Source organism: Lygodium microphyllum, chromosome 20 (assembly GCF_053477565.2).
Source record: "Lygodium microphyllum isolate KBCC chromosome 20, Lygodium_microphyllum_v1.1.10, whole genome shotgun sequence".
Classification (NCBI taxonomy): domain Eukaryota; kingdom Viridiplantae; phylum Streptophyta; class Polypodiopsida; order Schizaeales; family Lygodiaceae; genus Lygodium; species Lygodium microphyllum.
The window spans coordinates 121,305,146-121,330,367 of NC_141154.1; the positions used below are offsets into that span (position 1 = coordinate 121,305,146).

General features: G+C 42.1%; 1 protein-coding gene across 5 annotated transcripts in view; it reads right to left on the reverse strand.

Annotated features, from left to right (window-relative positions):
* Positions 1 to 264: 264 nt before the first annotated feature.
* The window catches only part of LOC148019326 (Pyridoxal-5'-phosphate-dependent enzyme family protein), a 76,013-nt gene continuing 51,055 nt past the window's right edge, over positions 265 to 25,222 (reverse strand). Inside the window, exons 1-8 of one of the 5 annotated variants that reach the window (XM_087660935.1) lie at positions 3,453 to 3,568; positions 3,152 to 3,338; positions 2,711 to 3,025; positions 2,555 to 2,597; positions 2,094 to 2,411; positions 1,852 to 1,978; positions 1,219 to 1,395; positions 265 to 1,082 (exon numbers count right to left, since the gene is read on the reverse strand). In XM_087660935.1, coding sequence (XP_087517061.1) covers positions 863 to 1,082; positions 1,219 to 1,395; positions 1,852 to 1,978; positions 2,094 to 2,411; positions 2,555 to 2,597; positions 2,711 to 3,025; positions 3,152 to 3,338; positions 3,453 to 3,460 — 1,395 coding nt within the window. In that variant the 5' untranslated portion in view covers positions 3,461 to 3,568 and the 3' untranslated portion in view covers positions 265 to 862. Of the gene's footprint in view, positions 1,083 to 1,218; positions 1,396 to 1,851; positions 1,979 to 2,093; positions 2,412 to 2,554; positions 2,598 to 2,710; positions 3,026 to 3,151; positions 3,339 to 3,452; positions 3,569 to 25,222 lie in introns of those variants that run through there. The other 4 variants (XM_087660936.1, XM_087660937.1, XM_087660939.1 and 1 more) reach the window with 4 other exon arrangements.

Below are 25,222 nucleotides of genomic sequence, written 5' to 3' on the forward strand. Positions count from 1 at the left end.
CTGAGAACCCTCACCCAATCTTAACATGGTGGAGCAAATACTACAGCAGCTGGTGAGATGGATATTGGAGGCTACGTTGGCCTTGCAATGCCATCATTTTAGTCATTGAGAGAGGATTACATTAGATCTTTTTACTCAACAGTGGTTACTTTGCTTCATTGCTTTCATTTTCATTTTCATTTTATTTTCTTATCATAGTTTATCTAATTTCATAATGCCCTTTAGGTATGAACTACTTTTGTATACCTTATGGTGATATCTCATCACATTTGTATTACATGCTTGAGTCTCATATCTTGATTCTTACAAGCAATGACCAAAAAAAACAAGAGAGTGGACTCTCAAAAGAAACAATATAACCAATTCACGGAGGCTTATGCATGCCCCTAACTTATTTCATAGCATGTGGCTGATGGTTCCCCAAGCTGGCTTAGCTTTGAAGACTTCAATGCACAATGTACTCGTTTTGCCTTATAAAGATGCTTTTGAATAACACATGTTCCCAGAAAGGCCTCTTCAGCAGAAAATTCTCAAAATTGCAGACATGGCCTTTGATTGATACATAGGACCCTTCTTTTGGCATTTAACCAGGGTGGTCACCCTCACAAGTAGTCCAGATTGCTGGCTGTTGATACAGCGCCTTCACTTCCCCTAAGGTGGAGGAGCTTTCATATAAAAGACATTACATAGAATTGCCAGATCTACAACAGATGCTGGTGCAGAGTTGAACACAGCAGCTCTTGCTTGAATATCTGCAAGTGGAGATTTTGGTTACCCTTTAGACAGTCTACTTGCGATAGATTCTGAAGGGCACTAATTCCTTCCACATAAAGTTTCTAGAACTACCAATGCACATTCTGGTTTAGAAATCTGCTGGGAATCTTTGTGCAAGCCCAAACAAGCCCAATGTGCCCCCTGTATGGAGGACTACAACCATTTTATCTTCATCTTTTTGTTTGCTTATTGTAAGCTCGCTGGCAATTTCCCAAGCAGCGAGTGTGTAGATTGGATCTAGCAAAATGCCAGTTCCTTTTGCAATTCTCCGACAAGTCTCTATTTCTCCTCCAAAAACTTTTCCAAATCTGCATGCCACACAAGCCAACCAACACATGACGTGAGAAAGTTCACAAACAAGCAGTGTGCAGGTTTGTAGCAGGAGGCCCCCTACATGATGCAATAATGGACAACCCCTACTTGTACAAATGGTGGGGAGCTTACTTCCGGGGTCGTTGCCGCTCCACCCATTGGATGCACTTGTCAAGTCTCCCCACATCCAAGCCACAATGCCCTTTCTTTGCCAACATTTTGTTGAACTCATCCAATAACCGCCTCATTGTACAGGTGTAATCTTCTGGTGTGCCAGCCAGTGCAACACTGACAACTTCCCATGGCAGCCTGGAAAACAGTATAGCTCTTGTGACTAGGCAACGGTGTCATCCGAATCTATCAATTTATTCACCAGTCATCACATTATCACAACTCTTAGTGAAGTGCTGTACATCGAATCCATGACAGGTAACACCCAGGAGCCCAAAGAAAGTAGCAATCCTCTGCTCGAAAGCAAGCCATGTAGGATTTTGGAGTGTGTATGGCAGCAAAATGGAACTATGAGATAGCCCTCTCTTTGCACCAAATGACTGGTTCCATCAATTAATTGTCCATCTTAAACTGGTAGAAGCCATGAGTTTTGTTTATATTATTGATCTTGGGTGTTTTGTTCATATTATCAATCTTGGGTATATTAGGCATAAAAAAATCAAAGAACAGTGAATAGAACACAACTTGGGGCTTTCCCTATTTATGACACGAACTCCTAAACAGCAAAGTATCAGAAGGCAACAGACCACATACCCCAGTAACAAGATTCCAACAGCTAATCCAATGGCTGTTGTTCCAGTACCACTGTCAACAACAAGCTGCAACTTCTTGTTTTTACTGAAGCAGGACTGGGCTAAGTATTTTACTAGCCTTACCAATCCTGCATATAAAAATGTTGTCTCAGACAAATACTCTCAAGCCTACAATATTTATCCAAGCTTTTGAGATTCTTTCCAACAGTATGTTAAAATAAAAGGAATTTGCAAGAGTCTCACCTAGCAATGCCATACCATCACCTGCTCCCTCTCTGACTATTGCTACTTTCTTTGAGCTGTGAGAACAATTGTGAGCCCATTTCGAATTCGTATCATCAAGGTCAATCTGCATGTCTTGTAACCATAATACAGGTCCATTTTCAGCAATCTTCTCAGCATAGCTGCTAAGCATGGCTTCTCGATTGGCATACTCTAACCGCGAGGCATAGATAACATTACTGTACATCCCTGAGAGTAGATGGTAACCTGTTGGAACCGAAAGCTTCTCCCCTCGAAGCAAGGAGTGTGCACGAAGACCACGCTCAGCACATGCAACAGCTACACTCACAAGTCACCAAATAGTTTCCAGAATCAGCGCCATGCTTGTAAGACAACTTAACAAAGATTCTCTCACTCAAGACATGCTCTATGCACTGGAATAACTTCATGCTTGTAGGAATGCAGCTCATGTTTCTCCATACCCAGTGCTGCTGTATGTGCACTTTGACAGCCTCCACAAGTGACCTGAGTGAAGACAGCCATGCGATACCTGAATTTACAAATAGAATGATAAACCATGAACATTACAACCTCTTGTACAAGTGCAAGGAAAATGTAGTTCCAGAAGTTCTACTTACCACATCTGTCACTGATGTAGACTCAAGAAATGGTAATAAAGCATCTAGTTTCCTGAGTTTATTCCCTCCCATGAGTGGATGAAGTAAATCATCTCTGATTACATACATTTTACCATAATGTTTCATCCTCCCCTCAGCCTCCACAGGTTCTTTGCAATTGGAAAATTGAAGCCTCTCCAAACCACGCATACCCTCACTTTCAGGCCTCACAGAAACAAGAACTGGCTGTATATTTGTGTCAGGCCTTGTCAAAAACCATCTTCTTTGCAGAACTTGTTCACTGTATTCTGAATCCGTGTAGAGACTTCTTGATCCCTGTCATTTTTGCTGAATCAAAAATAGAATCCTCTCTATATATTGAAAACCAACTCAGAGTGATTGCTTTCTAATTACCAGACACAATCTGGAGGTAAATGGTTTCACATAAAAATAGTTCCAAACCTCAGAACACAATCTGAAATCAAGCATTTTCGGACATGCCAAACGCAAATAACCACTTGAAACAATACTTCTGCTGGGATAAAATATGCCGTATTCATGCTTCATGCCAAGAAAATAATGTAGCGGCCCTAGATCAGTGACCTTAAACTTTATCCTCAACTGGTACATATGATACAAGTCAATTTGGCTGCATGAAATCCATCATAACAGAAAGGATCATGAAACCATGAAGTAAATCAGAACCAAAATAATAAAGATTGGTGTCGTGCAGCCACAGTATAGGTCTCTCAGTATTCAGTACCTGCTCATTGTGCATGGCCCTTGGCCACAATCCAGCCTCGTACGTCTCCAAGGTATGACCAGAACAGAACTCCACTATGAAGATCCACTTCACACCAAGTGACAAATGAAATGATATTGATTTCTGTCCACCAAGACCCATGTGTGATTCCAAACAATGCAATCCAACTCCTCCCTAGCTTGTTCATACTCAGATTTAGATATATCTAAGCCTCCTATCATGTAGATAGGAACTTTACCTGCTGACCCAAGTTGTCAATGGCCAAATATACGTGGGTGAGGGTGCGGGGTGAGGAACACATCCTGCACATTGCCATTTGCTACTTCTCTCCCATGACGCCCAAATATACGTGGGTGAGGGTTCATCTTGCCAGGGGACTTCAATGCCCGGACATCTTGTCACAAGTATCCCGTTTTGATAGATCGGAGGTTACAAGAGCAGGACTTGGCAGAGTCAGGGATGGAGCATGCCTCACATGACGTTTGGGAATGCATGGAGTATGGGGGATACCTCATTGAGATGGGTTTGCACATGGACTAGCCATAATCAATAACCTAGCCAAGACACCCCTTATCAGATGCACTCACTTGAGTTGCTACCCTCACATGGTGATGCCAGCATGGTAGTCTATGTACTAGTCCCCCCATATTCACAACCTTACACTATCCCCCACCGCATTGGAGATGCAATGGACCGTGCCTACCTCTCATCTTCGGTTCACACAAGGGCAAGTCCACCATACACTTTGCAAGCACCGAAGATACTATTTTTCTAGAGATGGGTGGAGTATCTACTCAAGAGAGATCTTCAGATTACTATATGAAGTCAATCCCCACATTACAATACCTAAGCTCACATAGTCTCAATGAGACCTTACATGCAGAAGCAGGTACAGCCTTCCCCCATTCACAGCCCACACAGTCCCTCAAGGGTGATACTCCAAAACAGTTGGTATTGTTAGAAAATGGGCATAGAAACCCACTGTAAGCAAGGGAGTATAAGGGCAGATGGGTGTGAATAGCCATAAGGGCAGGGGAAACCCTAACCCTAGCTGGCAAAGGGCTATATAAACAGCCTATGGGTCACTATCACTTGTGAGAGAGTGTACCCAAGTTGTACTCTAAGCAACTTAGTAAGCAAGATTTCATTCTTGTACTTTGAGCTCTTCTCTCCCTCTTGTGCACACATTCTACTGCTGCAAACTCTGATTCTCAACATGGTATCAGAGCCATCTCTGATCCCCTCAGCTTCCCTCAGCATCAGTCATCACTAAGTGCACATTAGCTATCATTTTCTTCACTCTATCCTTCTTTCCTCCATAGCTGCCTGCAACCTACCTCCATTGGAGGACTTGAGGAGGACAAAGGAGGCCATATTAGCCTGAGACTTCTTCTGGAGATCTTTTCCCCACATCAGGGCGCAACTCCCTGTCAGCTCAAACACTGACATTGTCCACGTGTGAGGCCAGCATTGCCAACATTCAAAAAAACGGTGCAGTCTGGACAGGCACAAATCTCGGGCTGAATCGTGGGCAGCAGGCGACGCAATCCCAGCCACTATCATAGGGGTTTGATAGCCCCCCAAGTGGGCTATCCTCAGCTAAGAGGGCTCTGGGAAATTCCTCTTCTGCTGGCTGCTACAAGCCAAACCCTAACTGTGTTTTTTGGGCAGCCATAGCCAACAAGCTCCAAGCTTGACATTTTGGGTTTTTTACACTCTGAGCTTCATTAACAGTGATTCTAATCACTGAAGCAGAGTCTCTAAATCCTATTCCAGAGTCTAAAGCTCTTGGGCATGATTAACGGACATCACCAAGCATTGGGAAGCCAACTTCCAACCGGGTTCCATTCAAGCACTTCACTAAGCTTGACAATAGTGTTCTCTTAACACTAATCATAAATCATCAGTTGAATAGCTTGCTGGGCATTCACTAAAACCCAGTGAGTTTTTATTCATCTTCATGTATTGTTGTAAGGTTATGTGTAAAATGAACACATAGACCATTATGCACAAGAAGTGTATTGCATACCGTAAGTGACATTGTCTCAAGTACTTTGGTCAGTAAAATCAATAGCATGAGTGTCATCATACTCTCCTCGGAGTCATCAGCAAAACAAGCATTGAGATCATAGACAAACCGTGTCCAACACAAGCTTCATCCACTAAGCCGTACCACAAGGAGGAGCCTGAAGTCCAGTCTAGGTTTACTTCATTAAAACCTAAAAAGACTATTAAACCACGGAAGAAGTTTGCACATAAGAAAGGACCATCAAAGTCATACCTGGAAATATTGCACTTATATGATTTTCAGCCTTTCTCTTCATTGCAATTTTGACTTCACTTTGTCTAATTTGCTTCCGCATTTAGTGAAAGGTTTGTAAGGGACTAGACACTGCCCTTGTCTTAACAAGTGGTAAGACCTTTCCAATGACCACAACATATGCTGATGTCCGTCCTCAAATTCGAAAGTTTAATGGTAAGGATTTCCATCCATAGCAGGTACTAATAAAATACAAAATGATGGAGAGAGGGTATTGGCTCTTATTCAAGGCAGTACAGTTATAAACTCTGCAAATATGATTGATATAGAGGATGACCAACGAGCTCAAGCAATCATAATGCTACACTTAGATGAATCCCTGATTCATCATGTTGATCAACTAAACACTGCTAAAGAAAAATGGGATGAACTTGAAAAGCTCTATGGAGCCACTGGGAAGAATACTAAAATCTTCCTTAAAATTGAATTCTTTAGCTTGGAATATCATTCAGGAGAAGATTTGGGAAAATTCATTTCTCATATGAAGGGACTTATGGCAGAGCTTGCTTCTGTACAAGCTCCAATACTTGAAGAAGATGCTATTGCTATTCTCCTAAAAGCTATAAAACAGGTGTTTCCTACTCTTGTAACCACTCTCACCAACATTCCAGATCCTACTTTGGCAAGTACCATTCAATCCTGTTTGGATGAAGAAAAGAGGAACCACAAAGAAAGTAGCAACAGTCAGGCAACTTCAAATTCCCGTGAACAAGTATTGGTTCATACAGTTCTCACTAAATGTTCTTTCTGTAAGAAAAAAGGACATCTTGTAAACAACTGCTGGAAGAAGTATCCTGAGAAAATGAAATGTAACAAATGCAAGAAGACAGGGCATATAACAAGTAAATGCCCCAACACTCCTGAAATACCCAAAGAATTGGTGGCCAACTATGTCTCCAATTCATCTGAAGATCGACTGTTTTGACTATTTAAATCATCTACCTAAAACAACCTTGTAAGCCTGATTTATAAAGGCATCCAAAAAGGGGGGGATCTTTTACATGTCTTGTAATCCAATGCCACCCTGGCATTGAGGGGGGGTGTTAGAAAATGGGCATAGAAACCCACTGTAAGCAAGGGAGTATAAGGACAGATGGGTGTGAATAGCCCTAAGGGCAGGGGAAACCCTAACCCTAGCTGGCAAAGGGCTATATAAACAGCCTATGGGTCACTATCACTTGTGAGAGAGTGTACCCAAGTTGTACTCTAAGAAACTTAGTAAGCAAGATTTCATTCTTGTACTTTGAGCTCTTCTCTCCCTCTTGTGCACACATTCTACTGCTGCAAACTCTGATTCTCAACAGGTATGAAGGTAGCACTAGGATCTCCGACCCACAAACAAGCAAAGCTACTGTTTAGATGCCTCACATTGCAGAAGAAGAGAGCTTTCCTAGATCAATTGGAGACCCCGCCACACCTATCACATTTCCTACATGGACAATTATGCAACCAGCCTCAACATAGTATCAAATCAGCCCTAAAACCAGACTTCCTTTTAACAAAAGGTGGTGAAATCCTGAATTATACCGGTTATGGCAAGCAATTAACACATAAAATAAATATTAACTTGAAAATTCAACACTCTAGCACTTCAATCTAGATTAGCTCATGAAATTGAGATGAATCAATCCTTGCCTCGAACTCAAGAGATACGCCCTTGAGTTCCCAACTTCCTCTATTGACCGTGCCCTTTCTCTTACAACATTTGGAATATCTCGTTGTTCCCTTTAACTAGAAATCATAAATTCAATTTGCCCGTTGACTCCATAGGTAGGGAAGCTCAAAGTGAATCCTTTCCAATTGCATGCAAATCATAAAATTCAATTTTCCCATTGATTCCACAAGCAAGGAAGCACAAATTGAATCCTTTTCAATTGCATGCAAATCACCCCTCTTTATAGACCTCCAAAATCTCGCCCATTATGTTATCCACCAACCAAATTTATATCAGCAACCTTCCTCAATCATTAAGGCATGCATGCACACATCCAAACAAAATGCATGTACGCATCCGAAGACACCCATGCAGACCTAGACCTTGTTGGTTTCAGATCGAAGGCTAAATTCTTGAATTTCCATTGCCACATTACACATGCATGTAGCCAAGATAGAGAAAATAAGCATAAGAGTGAAATCTCTTATTTCCAGAACCAAAACAGTAACCAACATCAATTTCTACCCTAAAATAGTGACCAGCATTATAAATCTTCAATTTGACCCTTGATTCTAAACACTTTGGGAGCCAAATTAAGTCCTCATCAGTTGCGGTCACCCTTATTGCAAATGACCAAATCTCTTCAAATCTTCCTTAAACTTCACATTTGCAGCAAAAGATGACGTACCAACGAGACAGTAGGGTTTGCAAGGAGGAACAGAGAGTGGACTTGGCAAACACTGAGAATAGAAGGGAAGAGAGAAGAAACTCTGATGAATGGAATGATGAAGACTTGAATCATGGAGTGAATGTGATACAAGGAAATAAGGGTGTCGTAGCACAAGGAAGATGATGAAGACATCCACGAACTACGAACCGCAATTTCCTCCTAAAGGGATGTGAGGGTAGTGGAGAGGCTGTAGAGAAGAGGTGATAGACTAAATGAATCAACTGTGAGGAATGAATTGCTGGAGTGGCCTGTAAATAGGCACAACCAGTCTAGGATAGCGCCTCTTTTTGGGATTGCAAACCCTAAACGCAAAATGCAGAAATGCAAAAAACACAAACTGCGGGTGAAGGGTGAAGGGTTTTTCAACACCCCCTCTCAAGCCCAAAAAGGGGATCAAGAGAAGAGTGAGGTGCAAATGGAATGCTACATGCTGAAGAATGCTCATGCAGTAGGTGCCACTTGGATTGTCCCTTGTGGGAAAATTGTTCACTTGCCCAAGCGCCCCTAGTACAAAGATGATAAAAACATGCAATGCATAGAAGGAATGTCGGACTTTGTGTGGTGCCGAGAACCAGAAGGATATGCCCATACTTGATCTCAGAAGATGGCTCCATGCTGACCAAGGGACAAAGAAGATCCACCCTGTAATCTAAGAATACCATCTGAAAGGAGACCTTTAAAGATAGTCAGGAGACTGGATGAGCTATAGAACCCGAAACTCAACCTCGGGAGAGAAGCCACTAGCTCCGTGACTCCATGCTTGAAGGAATACAAACACCTAGTCAGCAAGTTGCTGCTAAAGATCCAAGGGCACCGATCTAGGTAGATCCTCTAGATCCTGGGTAGGAGTAGTGGAAATGACTGCTCAAAGGAGAGCCACTCCTCGGAAGTGAAAGGAGGTGGTGTGTGAAGAACTTCATGGTACATAGGGTCCCTCTCAAAATTGAAAGAAGTAGAAGTAGGAGCCCCCTCTGAAGCCGAAGAAGAATTGGAAGCCCCCTCTGAGGGCAAAGTAAAAAAATCCCCCTCTGAATCCCAGTCTGAGAGAAAAAGAAAATCCAACCACTCATGGCTCACGGACTGCGAAACATCTAAAGAAGGAAGTGCTGCCGGTTGTGCCGAAGAAGGTATCTGGGGCTCGAAAGAAAAAGCCAGAAAGCACCCAGAAATGGCCTCTTAAACCTGAGTGGAAGAGGGTGGGGAAGGAGACTCAGGATGAGCCAAGGGTGGGGAATAGTCGCAGGCTCTCAAGAGAGTGGACTGTGGAGGAGATGTGGGTCGTGGAAGCCACTGTACCCAGAAGTGGGTTGGGGAAACCTCCGCGCAGTGGGGTGGTCTCCAAGAGGGCTTATCACCTTGGAAGGTCTTAGAGCCTCCGTGTGCTTGAAAGGACTTAGTGCGCATCAGGTGCGGCTTATTGCCTTGAGCATAATACTCTGATAGCTAATGCACAAATCTCTGTGGCCCAGAAAGAAGAGGTGGCACAAGGAGCGCCTGGTGGAAGACGCATATACTCTAGAGGGGTGGGGAGCAAAGGTCGATGTCGACAGTCTTCGGAGGGATGACTATTCGTGCTGCAGTAGAAGCACCGAGTAATTTGGTCATCTGTTGGTAAAGAAGCCATGGATACCATTGTGTCTTGCTGAAGAAGGAAGAGATCAGCACAAACCATGAACCGCAATGTCCGCCTCAAGGGTTGGAAGGGCTGGAAGTGAGCTGCCAACAGCAGAAGGGTGTTGTAGCAGCCTGCAAACGCAGGTTGCAACAAACCAGGAGGAGCCGTAAGCAGTCTGGCTGAGCCGCCAGCAACAAAGAATAGCCACCAATAGCAAGGAGGAACCGCTAGTAGCAGAACGCCGAAGTAAAACATGGCACTAAAACGCAGCAATAAAATGCCGCAGTAGAACGCCGCAGTAAAACATCACAGTAGAACGTCATAGTAGAATGCCGCACTCAAACGCCATAGTAAAACACGACAGTAAAACGCAGCAAAGGGGAGGTGGAGGTGGAAGCAGTAGCCCTAAATGCAGGCTGGAAAACAACAAATGCAGGAGGGAGCAGTCGTCAATTAGAGTGTTGATGCAGCGGAAGAAGAAGAGAAGTGGATGCCAAACTTGCCACCGATCTTTGCCTTCACTGGAGTGGAGAATCTTTGCCACTGTTTGAGCAAATCTGGCTCTGATACCATGTCAAAAGATTACGTACTAATGAGACGGTAGGGTTTGCGGGGAGGAACGGAGAGTGGACTTGGCAAACACTGAGAATAGAAGGGAAGAGAGAAGAAACTCTAATGAATGGAATGATGAAGACCTGAATCATGGAGTGAATGTGATACAAGGGAACAAGGGTGCCATAGCACAAGGAAGATGATGAAGACAGCCACGAACCATGAACCAGAATGTCCTCTTGAAGGGGTGTGAGGGTAGTGGAGAGGCTGGAGGGAAGAGGCGACGGACTGAATGAATCAGCCGTGAGGAATGAATTGCTGGAGTGGCCTATAAATAGGCACAATTAGTCTAGGATAGTACCCCTTTTTGGGGCTGCAAACCCTAAACGCAAAACGCAGAAACACAAAAAACGCAGACTGTGGGTGAATGGTTTTTCAACACAATAATCCTTCATACATGGCTGAGATTCACTGGCATGCATTCCAAAACAGTCATCCAAACCCTAATTACTGCAGTAACTAGGTCTGAAACAGCAAATGAAGGCTGAAAAAATTCGAATTTTTAGGGGAGAAAGAGATGAGCAGCAAATTAGAGAGGATTCTCCAATTTTCTTGCAAGAGAAGCATGTGTCAGTCACCCTCTGTTTCCAACCCCAGAAAGTGTTGTGGATGATGTCACCTTGCAGAAATTAGGGTTTTCCTGCTGTCTAATCCTCCAAAGTCAGATTCAGCAGCTAATTGCTCCAGAATGTGGATCAGCTGCTGTATATTATTCCAAAACTGACCTCCATAGCCTTCTCCAGCCTTGCATGGCCCAAAAACCACAGCAAAATGAGGAAAAAAAGAGCTTAACATGGAAGTTACACTTGTATGTGGCCCAAAACTGACCCAGACTTCACACATTGGGAAATTTCCATTTTTGCTACGGCCTCCACATGCAAATTCGAGCTGAATAGAACTTTGGCCTTGCCCTCATTTAAAATAACATTAAATGCTACCCAATCTCACTTTTAAATTTTTACTCCTTTTGAACCTAAAAGTATTGAAACTTTTTACAAACCTTAGTCTAGGGCATTAAATCATTCAAATCCTAACCTCCATAACACCAAAATTCATTTCCAAGGGGCTATTCAATGTCCCTAACCAAGATCACACTCAAGTACCCCAAAAACACCTATCCATAACAACTTTTGCCAATGTCCCCCACTAGCACCAAACTAGGACTCACTTGTCATCGTAGACACACATTCAACGTAATACCACACATGTGCACAACTTAAGTGTCCAAAGAGCATTCAGTTAGAAATTCACGTCCTTGTGACAAAAACCCCCCCTTTAATCCTTGCAATCATCCCCCATTGCACTGCAGTGTGACAAAGCATGTGGAATCACTAGCAAAGCATGCAACACTATAATCAAACAACATGTACACTCATTATTTGACCCAACTAATGCTCATGGCATGCTGAAATTTCCAGCCAGCAAAACCAAGTTATAATTCACAAACATGAACCATAATTGTTGTCAGAACCATAAGAGATACATCCATTTACAAAAAACCAACACTGTTCTTGAAAGATAATGAGAGAATTAATCGATGCACAATGATACTCAACCACAAAATGAAAACCAATGTATTAATGAATGAATGAGAATAAAATACTCGAATGACCACAATGAATATTGCCACATTTAAGATGCTAGAGTTGCACACACTGTGCTTTTATAGGAAAACCTAAACCTAGAACTGTCTAACCATCATAAGAACCCCTAACCGTAGTGTCACTAGGATCCTAGAGCACTATGCGTAACGATTGTTTTAATAACGGTTTAAATACCTAGGAATCCCAGAACATGGATCAAAGGACATCAATGCGAGACCCATTAGCTGATCTACAAAATCCCCTCCATGGAATGGATTAACTAATCTAAAAACAATAACAAAATCCTAGAAAATAAAAATGAGATATATAGATCATGGTTATACAAATTCATCCAAGTGGATATAGCAACCTATGATAGTATAGAGTATGACAGATCATGGAACAAATGGAATCAAGTTAAAGACTTGCCCAAAAACCTAGAACTTTGGTCAAGGAAAAGCCTTCGTGAAGAGATATGCCAAGTTGTATTCTATGGATATGTAATACAACTGCACATCTCCAACTAACATCCATTCACAGACATAGTGATAATGAACATCTATATGCTTTGAACAAGCATGGAACACTAGGTTCTATGCAATGGCATGGTGCACATGGAGATTTGCAAGTAGTTTGCAAACCCAAACACAATCCACTATAGCTTTGTACTCAGCCTCATAACTTAAAGTAGCAAGTGTATTCTATTTCTTGTTGAACCAAGAAACAAGAGATATACCCAAGAGGAGCAATTGCCACTATGAGAGACACGGAAATTTGAATATCCAGCCTAAATCACTATCTAAATATCCATGCAAACAAGAATGAAGCATCAACCTTGTAGAAAAGGCTGAGGTGCCTTTGAGATATCAAAGCCATGATTCACTACCTACCAGTTAAATCTACACTATGAAGGGAGTGAGACATAGTCCTATGGGCAAAGGTGTCAATGATGAGGGAAAGAGCTGCTTTCTACGGAGGGAGCGAAACGTGGTCCTCTAGGCATTGAAAGATGAAGAGTAGCAATAGAGGGTGCACAAAGCAATCCTCAAGAATTATCAGAGATGACAGATATGCTGAAATCTCCCCAAGATGATGGCTGCTACCAAGCCAGTGCTGAGCAGCCAACTGAAGAAGAAAACACAAGAATATCTTATGAAGATCTCTCCGTGTAAGTGGCTACAGATAGGCAACTGCTGTGGGCAGCCCTTCAAGAGTGAAGAAAACACAAAAACGCAAGTATCTAATGTAGGGCCAATAAAGAGTGTGTAATCTATTGTAGACAGCCTGAAACTGCTGCAAATGCAACCTCCATAAATTGGCTAATGGCCAGAACTATTGCTTGGGTGCTAGGGTGGCAGAAGAGCCAGAAACACACAATAATGATGAAGATGATCCACTGTACCAGTCCAAGGAGGAGTGAAACCAGCAAACACAGCAATAGGAATGATGAAGAACAGGCTGCCAAGCTGAAAACGCAGCAATCTAGAGTGTCTAGAGCTAATGGCAATGTGAAGAAGACCTCTAGAAGGTGTCATGATCAGTTGGACAGCACCATGAACTGAGATATCTGCCAAGGTAGGGGCATGGACAACAATGGTAAGAGGGTTGAGGCTGAAGGTGTGATGGAGAAATGATGAAGAATGAATAAGAGAGTAAGTGAGGAGTGAAGTGGAGAATGGATGAATGCCCATGCCCTATTTATAGGCACACAAGCCATTGAACTCTCTCGGGTGGCACCCCAACTCTCTTGAGTGGCACCCACCGAAGTTTCTCGGGTGGTGCCCTAGCTCTCTCTAGTGGCATCACTAACTAATGATACAAATAAAGCCTTCTTAGGGCTGTAACTGAAAACCAAAATAGATCTCATCTTGTATAACATAGATAGATCAAGCATCCAACAGTCTGTTGATATAAGGTAGTGTCAAAGGATCCACTTGTAAGAGTGCGCAACGGAAGAGGAACACGAACACAAAGAGAAAGGAAAAGAGAGAGACAGCTGAAGAGGAGAGAGTGAAGTAATAATCTGCACTGAATCTAAAATGAATGCTGAATACATAAGGAGATAGAGAATAGATTGATCAGTCCCTACATGTAGCCCACAGTGTCAGTGAGGGCATCAGATCATGCTGAAGACGATGGCAGCACTGGAGATGGAGAAGTATGTTGGAGACAGAGTGTGCTCAACAACCTGTAGAAGAAGAATATGGTCTGCCCAGCCAAGTGATTGCTATAAATAGCAGAAAACCTACCAAACTAGCAGGCCTGCTGCCATAATGCCCGACCTGGTCTGGCCAACTGTATTTAATGCAGTAGGCAGCAATAAAATAATGTGAAAATGCTGACATAGCCACTGTGGGGGAAATCACAGCATCTTGGAGCAAAATTGATGACTGGCAGAGCAGCACTCACTGACATTTGATTGGCAAACACAAGAAATGCACACTAACTATGCACAGGGGGAATAAATGCACACAAAACTGGAAAAAAACATAGTTAGAGCTCCAATGTCTCCCTTAGACTCTGGCAGAGCTCACAACCAAGAGACGACAGACTAAACTACATAAACTAGGCAAGCTAATACCACTATCATCATCAAAAGTGAATCTAAAACCAGGCATGTGAAACCTCCTTGAGACTGATCATGGAATCCCTAGACTAGCAATGCTTGGGCTAGTTCCTAATTGAGATCCAAAGGCTACGCACAACATTACTCTAGTTGGGCACCCTGCAGATGAAGTAAATAGTCATTTCCAGGTAGCAACCACACACACTGCACCTACCCAGACAGGGCTGACAATCCAGAGAGCAAAGGAGATTAGAGTTGCATGCCAGTCAACTTTCAAGGGTGCAAGGGTACTAGACATAGAGGCTACACCACAAAGAGATAATGGAGATTCGTCAGCGACATAAGCACCACATGACCTCGAGCTAAGGATCCAGCCCAAATGCTACCTGTAACTTGCCCACCTAACGGCTGTCCAGGCACGTTTTTAGAAATCCATTGAGAAACGAGTTACGAATCTAAGCGTCGTTGCTCGGCACTCCCATGGAATGTTCCGGGGTTTTTTGCCTAGGGTTTCCCGAGTCTGCCTCGCAACGGAACATTTGCGGCCAAACCCACTAGGATCAACCTGAAATCTGGGTTCTTAGTTACCAAGGTCTCATAACAGCATTTTAGAATCAGATCCTAGACATCCTACTTTACGCAGAGATACCCACACCAAAGCAGACCCATCCCGCACTTGGTTCAAAGAGAATGGAAAACGAGAGGGATGCGCCGCTCAACCTCTCTACCCGTAGGGCATAGTCCCATTCCAATCCCCTAAAACAACATAAATGGGATTCTAACTTACTATTACCTAAAGATCATACGACCATAGAACTTTGTGAGAAGCCTCCCAGTTTTCTCGGACCACCCTTCCATAGGACGGACCCGTCGGGGGTTCCACCCATCCGCTTCCCTCAATAGGCGTTCTTTAGTTATCTAATTAGGTCCTATCACATTTACGTGTGACATTTAAAATCAGCTTCCTTAGTTAAGCCTTTTAGGGAACAGGGTTCGTTCATGTAACATACGGCACTGATATGAAAACAGCTCAAACAGGTTCCTTGAAAGCAAACTTTATATTAGCATTTTAACTGAGATACAAATCTTGTCCAAAAAGGACAATTCCCACAATCCATGAGTATGCATCTTATTTCTTTGAAGTTTCCGCCCTTGCACTAGTCAAGAGGTAACTGGTGGAGAGATATCAAGAAGTGTCGATGGGGAGAGAGGGTACTCTAGGCTTCGTCCAGGTAAGGAATTGTTCTTGGGCCTCTTCTCTCTCTCTCTCTCTCTCTCTTCCTCTCTTACTCTAGGTTCCCCTTCCCTCTCCCTCCCTCCCTCCCTCCCTCTCTCCCTCTCTCTCTCTCCTTCACTACCTCTCCCTCTCCTTCTCTCCACAATTTGGCAGCACCAATTGGCATGATCAAGCCGTCGTAATATTATTTACAAGGCGTCTTTGCTTCTTGTTGGCTGGGAATATTGAGGCGTCTTCTCGTGTCGGATTGCAGAATTGATTTAATGCGAGACTCAATATTACGTACGGTCACTTATATGATAACTTAACAAGTAATTTTTTAAAACATTTCAAGCCCGAATTTATTTCTTGATATGAAGTGTTATGGCGGGAAAATTACATCCTCTCCTCCTTAGAGGAATCGATATATCCTCATCTCAAAAAGAATTAGGGAAATTGTTTTTCTAGAGCTGTCTCTTCTATCCAGGTAGATCCTCCTTAGGATAGTCTTTCCATTGGATAAGATACTCTCTAATGTTTATGTTTCTCAAAGGTTCTCTTTTACATCTAGGATCTTATTAGGCTGGAGTTCAAGGGGTCCTTGACTAGGCATTACAATTTGCTGGTCATCAAGAATATGATCTTGATTTGCCACATAAGCTTTCAGAAGACTAACGTGGAATACATTGTGAACTTTCACATAATCAGAAAGTTGCAGTTTGTAGGCATTAGCTCCTAGGCATTTGAGAACCTTGTATGGTCCACAATACCTTAGACTCAACATTTTGAACTTTCCCAATGACAGAGAACTCTTCTTTGGGCGTACACGGATGAAAACCATGTCTCCCTCTTGGAAGATATGCTCTTGCCGTCTTAGATCAGCATAAGCTTTCTGGCGATCTTTGGCAGCTTGGATGTCTTGTCTAATAGTTTTGACTTGATCATCCATGTCTTCTAGCATTTTCTTAGAAGCCTCAACCTTTAGGATTGGATCAGATAAATTCAGTTGTATCAAACAATCTTGCCCATACAATGCTTGAAATGGAGTCATTTGAATACTCTGGTGATATGACGCATTGTAGAAAAATTCTACTAAGGGCAAATATTGTATCCACCTTGTCGATTCTCTCGAATAGTAAGCTCTCAATATATCTTCAATGACCTTATTAACCTGCTCTGTTTGACCATCAGTTTGGGGATGGTAAGCTGTGCTAACGCAAAGCTGGGTTCCAATTGCTTCAAATAGGCTTCTCCAAAAATGTGACGTAAACAAAGAGTTGCGGTCACTAACGATCCGTTTAGGCAATCCATGAAGCCTAAAGATTTCTTTCACAAACAATCGTGCAATATCTGAAGTTTTGTAGTTGATCTTGACTGGGATAACATGAGTGACCTTTGTCAGCATATCCACGATCACCATGATTGAATAATACCCTCCTTGAACAGAAGGTAAGCCAACTACGAAATCCATACTAATGAACTCCCATTTCATCAGTGAAATGTCAAGTGGCTAGAGCTTGCCTGGCATTTTAACACGCTCAGCTTTCACCTACTAGCAACTTAGACATTCAGTAACATATTTAAGTACATCATGTTTCAGCCTTTCCCAGAAGTAACTTTTCTTGACTGCATTAAGAGTTTTTGCATAGCCAGGGTGTCTTGAGAACGTGGAGTCATGGGCTTCCAATAATATCTTCTTTTTCAACATTTGATTGAGGGAAATGCAAAGCCTTGTTCTGAAATAGACAAGTCCATCATCCACAGTGAAATTTTGGTATTTGACTTTGAGCTTAGGATCAATGTCCTTAACTAGGATTTCTCTAAGCATTAGCTGATACTTAGGATCCTTATCTACCTCTTCTTTGGCTAGCTCAATGACTAGATTGCCAGGTACCGATATTATGGTAGCTAAAGTCTCTCCTTTAGATGGCTCTTCCATGATAAGTGCATTCAGAAAAGCTTTACTACTTAATGCATCAGCAATCACATTCTCTTTCCCAGGTCTGAACTTGATTTCAAAATCAAATTCTTGTAAGACCAATCCACCGACGCTGCCTCATGTTGAGGTCTGGTTGAGTAAATATCCATTTGAGACTTTTGTGGTCAGTGACCAAAGTAAACTTGCTTCCAAGCAGATAGTGTCGCCACAATTTGAGAGCATGGATTATAGCTAACAGCTCGAGATCATGGGTGGCGTAATTCCTTTCATGGATTTTCAATTTCCTTGAGGAATAGGCTATTGGATGACCTTGCTACATAAGCACACAACCTAGTGCAAGAGAACTTGAGTCTGTTACGACTTCAAACTCTTAACTTAAGTCAAGTAGCTTTAAAATGGGTGTTGTTACCAAACTTTTCTTGAGCTGCTCAAAACTGGTTTGCTCAATGGGCGTCTACACAATAGTAGTTTGCTTTTTCAGCAAATCAATGAGAGGTGAAGCTATTAAGGCGTAATTTTTATGAAAATACCATCCAATCAGTCCTAAGAAACTTCTCACTTCCTTAACTGTCGTTGGAGGTTGCCACTCTTGAACATCTCTAACTTTGGTTAAATCTACAAAGATTCCTTCAGTAGATACTATGAATCCGAGATATTCCATCTGTCTTTTGAAAAAGGCACACTTCTTTTTCTTCGCATAGAGCTTGTACGTCCTCATTGTGTCCAACACAATGCGCAATTGCAGCTCATGGTCTTCGTCTCTCTTGGAGTATGTTAGAATGTCATCAAAGAAGACTAGGACAAACTCATCAAGATAAGGTTGAAAAATATCTTGCATTAATCTTTTAAATGTAGCAAGGGCATTAGTCAAACCAAAAGACATTACAAAAAATTCAAAATAACCATATCTGGTATTGAAGGCAATTTTGGGGATATCTTCTTCCTTGATCCTTATTTGGTAATAACTAGATCGGAGATCAATCTTGGAAAAGATTCTCGTCCCTTGCAGCCTATCAAGTAGCTCGTCTATTCTTGGGATCGGATATTTATTCTTGATTGTTACCTGGTTTAGACCTCGGTAATCAATGCAAAGGTGGAGAGTTTTATCCTTTTTCTTTTGAAATAGTACTAGGGCTCCCCATGGCAAATTACTGGATCTGATGTATCCTTGATCCAATAACTGCTTGAGTTGCTCTTTTAACTCAATTGCTTTAGAGATAGACATTTTATACGGACTCTTAGCGATTGGAGCGGCTCCTGATTCAAGTCTAATCTTGTGATCAACTTCTCTTCGAGGTGGTAATTCAATCAACTCTTCTTGGAAGATGTCATCATATTCCTTCAGCCAATATGGCTCTTCCTCGTCTTGTTTATTCTACTCAACCTTATTTAATTTTATGAGATACACAGGTAATCCTTTTCTTAATCCTTTTATTATGCGAGATGATTTGGCTGGTTGAACCTTGGGTTTTCCTACCTCACCTTGGGTCATTATTGTTTCCCCCTTTAGGTTTTGAAAAGTCACCTGGCCTTTTCTACACTAAATATGTGCGTCATTGGGGATTAACCAGTCCATACCTAATAAACATTCGTAGGCCCCTAAATTCATGATCCAAATCCCATTTCAAAAAGATTACTTCCCGCGCTAAATGTCACTTTGCAAGTTTGTTGAGTAGACAGGATTTCTTTTCCATTAGCAAGTTCCACAAGTAACCTAGATGTAGGTATTGTGTCTATACCTAATTACACTTTGGTGGTATGAACGAGTGTCTGCTTCCACAGTGAATCAAAATTTCTAAAGGACTTACCTTGATATTCTGCTAGTGTTTGAATCACCGAAAATTGGCGATTTTGGCCTTTCTTATGGAGGGTGACGTGAACTAATGCCCTCTCCATATCAACTTCCATAGTTGGGTTTCCCTCTTCTTCAAGCTCTTTAAGAATTACATTAGATGCTTTTCCTTTTGCAATTGAAGCTTGATTCTGTCCTTGGCGAGGAATTGGGCCAAGCTTTGGACACTGTCTTTTAAAGTGGATTGGCTCATTACAATGGAAACACTTAAGTACTCCTGAATTACTTCCTGTACGTATGAAGTTCCGGACTGCTTTTTTTTTTTTCCCCTCTTTCCTTGACCAAGTGGACGCTGACCTTGGGCTCGCTTAACATAGCCCCATGAAGTTCCTTTGTTTTAATTCTAGAGCCTATTATTCCTTGGCTTTGACTGAATCTCCTAAACAAGAGATGCTGTGCAAATCAAAGCATCTTGTAGATCAATTGGCCGCATAGATTCAAGGCGTGTTCCGAGGAGCATTCAATCCGTGACAAAACTTAGATACCTACTGAGCAATAGTCGTGGAAGGTGCATATTTAAGCAGTGAGATAAACTTTGAGTAATATGCCTCCAAGCTCATTCCCAGTTGTCTTAAGTTAAAGAACTCATTCATTTTTAGTGTGCGATAAGCTCGTGGCAAATATCGACCACACACAGCTTCTTTCAGCTTTTTCCAGGTAATAGCTGTCTCAGTAAGTCCCAAATCTTTACACCACTATTTCCACCATAGGGGTGCCTCACTGGTCAATTTCAACTTGGCAATCATAGCTTGATTAGCAGGGGTAATTCCCACGGCAGTAAAGTAGTCCTCCATAGTCTCAATCCAAATCTCTGCCTCAGCTTCAACGTCTTTGCCCTTGCCATCAAATTCCGATGGCTTAACCTGCTTAAGGAGATACTTCTTCTTCTTAATTTCAATCGGACTAGCGTTAGTTGTATTACCCTTGGTTATCATAAGTTTCACGAATTAGTTTAGTGCTTTAAACTTTTCAACTTCGTTTCCACATTAATATATCTTACTAGTTTTATAAAACAATGATGGGCCAAAGAGCACAATATTTTTACAAAATCTAGCCGTTGTTATCTTTTATTATCAGTAGCCATATGCTATGATTTTTATAAGGGATATTTATAAGTGATAGATGTTTACAAGTAGAGATACATCAGCATCAATAGGATAGGTTGGATGCTATGTACAATTTCCAAAACAAGATATCATTATATCTTTCTTTTTCATGGATGGATATCAATTACATTCATGTAGAAGAAGGTAGGCCAATTACTGTCTATGTCTAGAAACCTATACTGTGAAAATGGCAGATCTAACAAACCATGGATACGGTAATCTTGATACTTGTGACATCCTTGGATTATAATCCTATTGCCTGGGATTACCTTCAGTACCTTATCATAGACATAACGGTCTAGACATATCTGCCGACCACTGGTAATCATAAGTGGATTCCTTCTGGACGGACAAAAGATAAAGGCCTCAAATACTTTTAAATTTTCCATCCATTCAAGGCGTTTTAGATTAGTCTACATGTTGAAAAATCAATCGGCCTCGATGTAACAATAATACTCATCCCAAAACCATCTTCTTTCGCGATTTACGGGGGATGGATCATATAGGTGATTCAGTATCCTCATCATTTCTCTTCTTCACTCGTCATCCGCAGAGTTCAACGCAAATGTGTACATTGCTTGAAAAACGAGGAACTAGTTCCAAGCTTCATTATTCTACCAAAGTTTATCCCTTAACAATCAATAGACTGATTATTACTTAGAACAATTAGTCTTAAAAACCATAGATATTTTTAATTTCAATTATACTCTGATACCACATGTCACATGCCTACCTAACAATTCCCTGGCAGCACATTTTAGTGGTCCATCAGGAAACTATCCTAGACAACTTCGCTCGGCACTCGCTCAAATGGATAGGGTCTATCGTCTAGGTTTCCCAGAGTCCACCCCATAATGGAAGATATCGGTCGTCCCCACGAGGATCAACCTACAAGCTCGAGGTCCTAATTTGACAACTAAGGTCTCGATGCATTAGCTAGCTCCACCATTGGAGGTGTCCCACAAGGGCTTCTTGTCCGACTAGAGCGATCATAGTTACCCTTGGTTCATGGAGTGCAACGCTTTTTTCTAGCAACTGGTTAGGATTCAGGGAACCTTAACAAAGTTCTAGCACAGCCACCATACCCTTCCCCTAAGATAATTTCTGATCAAGGTTTTAAGACCTGACCCTAGGTAAGTCAACGCTCGGCTCTACTTTTTCTAATTAATGTTTCATTCAATCTCTTGAAAGAAGCTCACAGCTTACCGAGACCACCTATCCGTAGGACGGATCCATCAAGGATCTCGCCCACCTACTTCCCACAAATGGTTTTCTTTAGTTTTCTAATTATCTATCATATTAAGTTATGACATATGAAAGCAGCTTTGTTAATTAACCCGTTATCATAGGTTCTTTCGCGTAATTTTACGATACAACACAAAGACAAAGAAAAACAATCTTTTGGCAAAACATATTTATTTATTATTTTGCAAAGTTATTTACAATGCTTTTCCCCTTCTGTCTACGCAAAAGATAAAACCTCTATTCATCGGAAAATCCCTTCTGTCTATACAGAAGAAAAAAAAACCCTCCAAGATTTTCGTCCCTTCAATAGTACCGGGAACTCCAGGATCCCATTCTAATTCTTGTGAGGATCAGGCAGTTCCTGTTAGATTTCATGGAAGCAGGAAAAAGAGCAACACGGAGTGAAGCAACATGCTTATACTCTCTATTCTTCTTCTTATTCATTTAGCACACACATAGTGCATATACAACCTAAGGTCATAAAGACCATTCACACTAGAAGTAACACCGACTTATTTAATACACCTAACTGATCTAGCCAGACTAGCTGTATCCAGCTCATGTCGGTCAAACACACATGTACGAGCTTGATATTCTAACACTCCCCCTCAAGCTCAATACAGCATATGTACTCCAAGCAGCTGTCTAAAACCACAAAACTTATCTTTACCCAAGGACTTGGTAAAGATATCCGCTACCTGTTCATCAGTCTTCACATGCATAAGATCAACTCGTCCTGCAAGAACCATCTCTCTGATGAAATGGTAGTGTACCTCTATGTGTTTCGTCCTGGCATGATAGATTGGATTCATAGCCAGGAGTACACTACTCAGATTGTCACATAGTAATTTCACTGGAGCATCTACCTGTATGTCCAAATCAGCCATAAGCTTGAGCAGCCATGAAATCTCGCATGCTGCCAATGCAGCACCCTGTACTCTGCCTCAGTACTCGACAAAGCAACCGTAGGCTGCTTCTTGCTGCTCCAGCTAATCATGCCACTACCAAATCCAAATGCATATCCACTCGTAGATCTACGATCATATGAGCAACCTGCCCAATCTGCATCCGTGTATCTAGTCAATATCAAGGGCTTATCTCTGACATAGAACAGCCCATACTCTACAGTGGACTTAACATATCTCATAATGCGTCTAGCTGCATCCAAGTGCGGCTTTCTAGGCTTCTGCATAAACTGGCTTATGAGCCCTACAGCATAGCTCAAGTCAGGCCTAGTTATGGTCAAGTAAATCAAACTGCCAACCATCTGCCTGTACATAGTCACATCCTCTACTTCAGCCCCAGTGTTCATGTCTAGCTTGACATTCTGATCAAGAGGTGTATCCAACTGTTTGCATTCAGCCATGCCATACTTCTTCAGCATCTCTATGGCATAGTGCTTCTGCATCAGCCATAATCCATTGTCAGCTGGAATTACCTCAATGCCTAAGAAATATTTCAGTTCTCCCAGGTCTTTCATGTCAAATTCAGATTTCAGCATCTTCATTACATGCTGTATGCCCAAGTCATCATCACCAATGATTATCAAATCATCAACGTATATGACCAGCACTACTAAACCACTGTCAGTCTTCTTTGTAAATAGGCTATGATCAGCCCTGCCAACAGCAAAACCCAATCTCTGCAAGTAGTTACTGATCCTAGCATGCCAAGCTCTCGGAGCCTGTTTCAGCCCGTACAATGCCTTTTTCAGCCTGCATACATAATGCTGAAAATCAGGGTGAACATACCCTTCCGGCTGAACCATATAGACATCCTCTGCTAGGTCACCGTTAAGAAATGCATTCTTAACGTACATCTGCTGCAATTTCCAGCATTTAGCAGCAGCCAAGGCAATCACAGTGCATATGGTTGCCATCTTGGCAACAGGGCTGAATGTTTCCTCATAATCAAGTCCATACTGTTGGGCATACCCCTTTGCAACCAGCCTGGCTTTGTATCTCTCCACACTGCCATCTGACTTGCATTTGATTTTGTAAACCCATTTGCAGCCAATGGTCTTTTTCCCTTCAGGCAGTGGTACTAAATCCCATGTTTTATTTTCAGCCAAGGCATTCATTTCTTCATCCATGGCTACACACCAATTCTCATCTTTCACTGCTTCAGCATATGTACTTGGTTCTTTGACCTCCATCACTTTTGTCATGTACGCATAAAGCTTTGCAAAGTAGCCACTGTATGTCAACCTGTCAACAGGGTATCTGACCCTCTGCGAGCGTCTAAGCTGTGGTGCACTACTCGATTCCCCTCTCTCATGAGGCGGAATATACCTGCTCTGCCTTGTGCCAGGCGTATAGACAGTCGGAATACCAAGTTCGCTGTCTAGAGTATCACTAGACTCATAGCCAGAAGTCATTCTGCCAGGTGTCATCATCCCAGATGCATCCTCAATAACTTTCTCTTTTCCTTTACTGTCCAAAACATCATGTCTCCCCCTCACTGACATATTGGTGACAGTGGACGGCGAGCTCCTCAATCTCCCTGTCCATGGGGATACTGTCTTACTACGAGGTCCTGTCATAACAATACTCTGCTGTAAATCAATTGTAGAGACATGAGTGGAAGGAGTATCCGCTGGCACTGCAACTGGTGATACATACCAAGAACCCATCTCATCAAAGATAACATCCCTGCTTACCAAAGTCTCCCTGGTAGAGGGATCATAGCATTTGTATGCCTTCTTCTCCTGCGAATATCCAATGAAAACACACTTATGTGCTTTGGGATCAAGCTTTTTCCTTTTCTCATCTGGAATATGCACATAAGCAAGACAGCCAAAGACTTTCATGTGACTTACATCTGGCTTATAGCCATACAACTTCTCAAACGGTGTCATATCATGAATGCCTGCAGTGGGAGTCCTATTCAAAATGTATACGGTTGTCATAACAGCCTCTGCCCAATAGTAAAGTGGCATATGCTTTTCATTCATCATAGCCCTAGCAGCTTCCATCAGAATTCTATTCTTCCTTTCAGCTACTCCGTTTTGCTGCGGAGTGTAGCTGCAGGTGAGCTGCCTACGAATGCCATTTTCAGCTAAGAACCCATCAAATTCATTTGATACATACTCCCCACCACTATCAGATCTCAAGGAAGAGATGTAGCATTCAAACTCCTTCTCAACCTATGCTTTAAATTGCTGAAAAACAGCAAAGACCTCATCTTTTGTTTTCAATATGTAAAGCCAGGTATATCGACTGTAGTCGTCAATGAAGGATACATAATATCTAGAACCTCCCATAGATACATTATGAGCTGGTCCCCCAAACATCAGAATGCACTAACTGCAATGGACGTGTACTCTGTCGTAC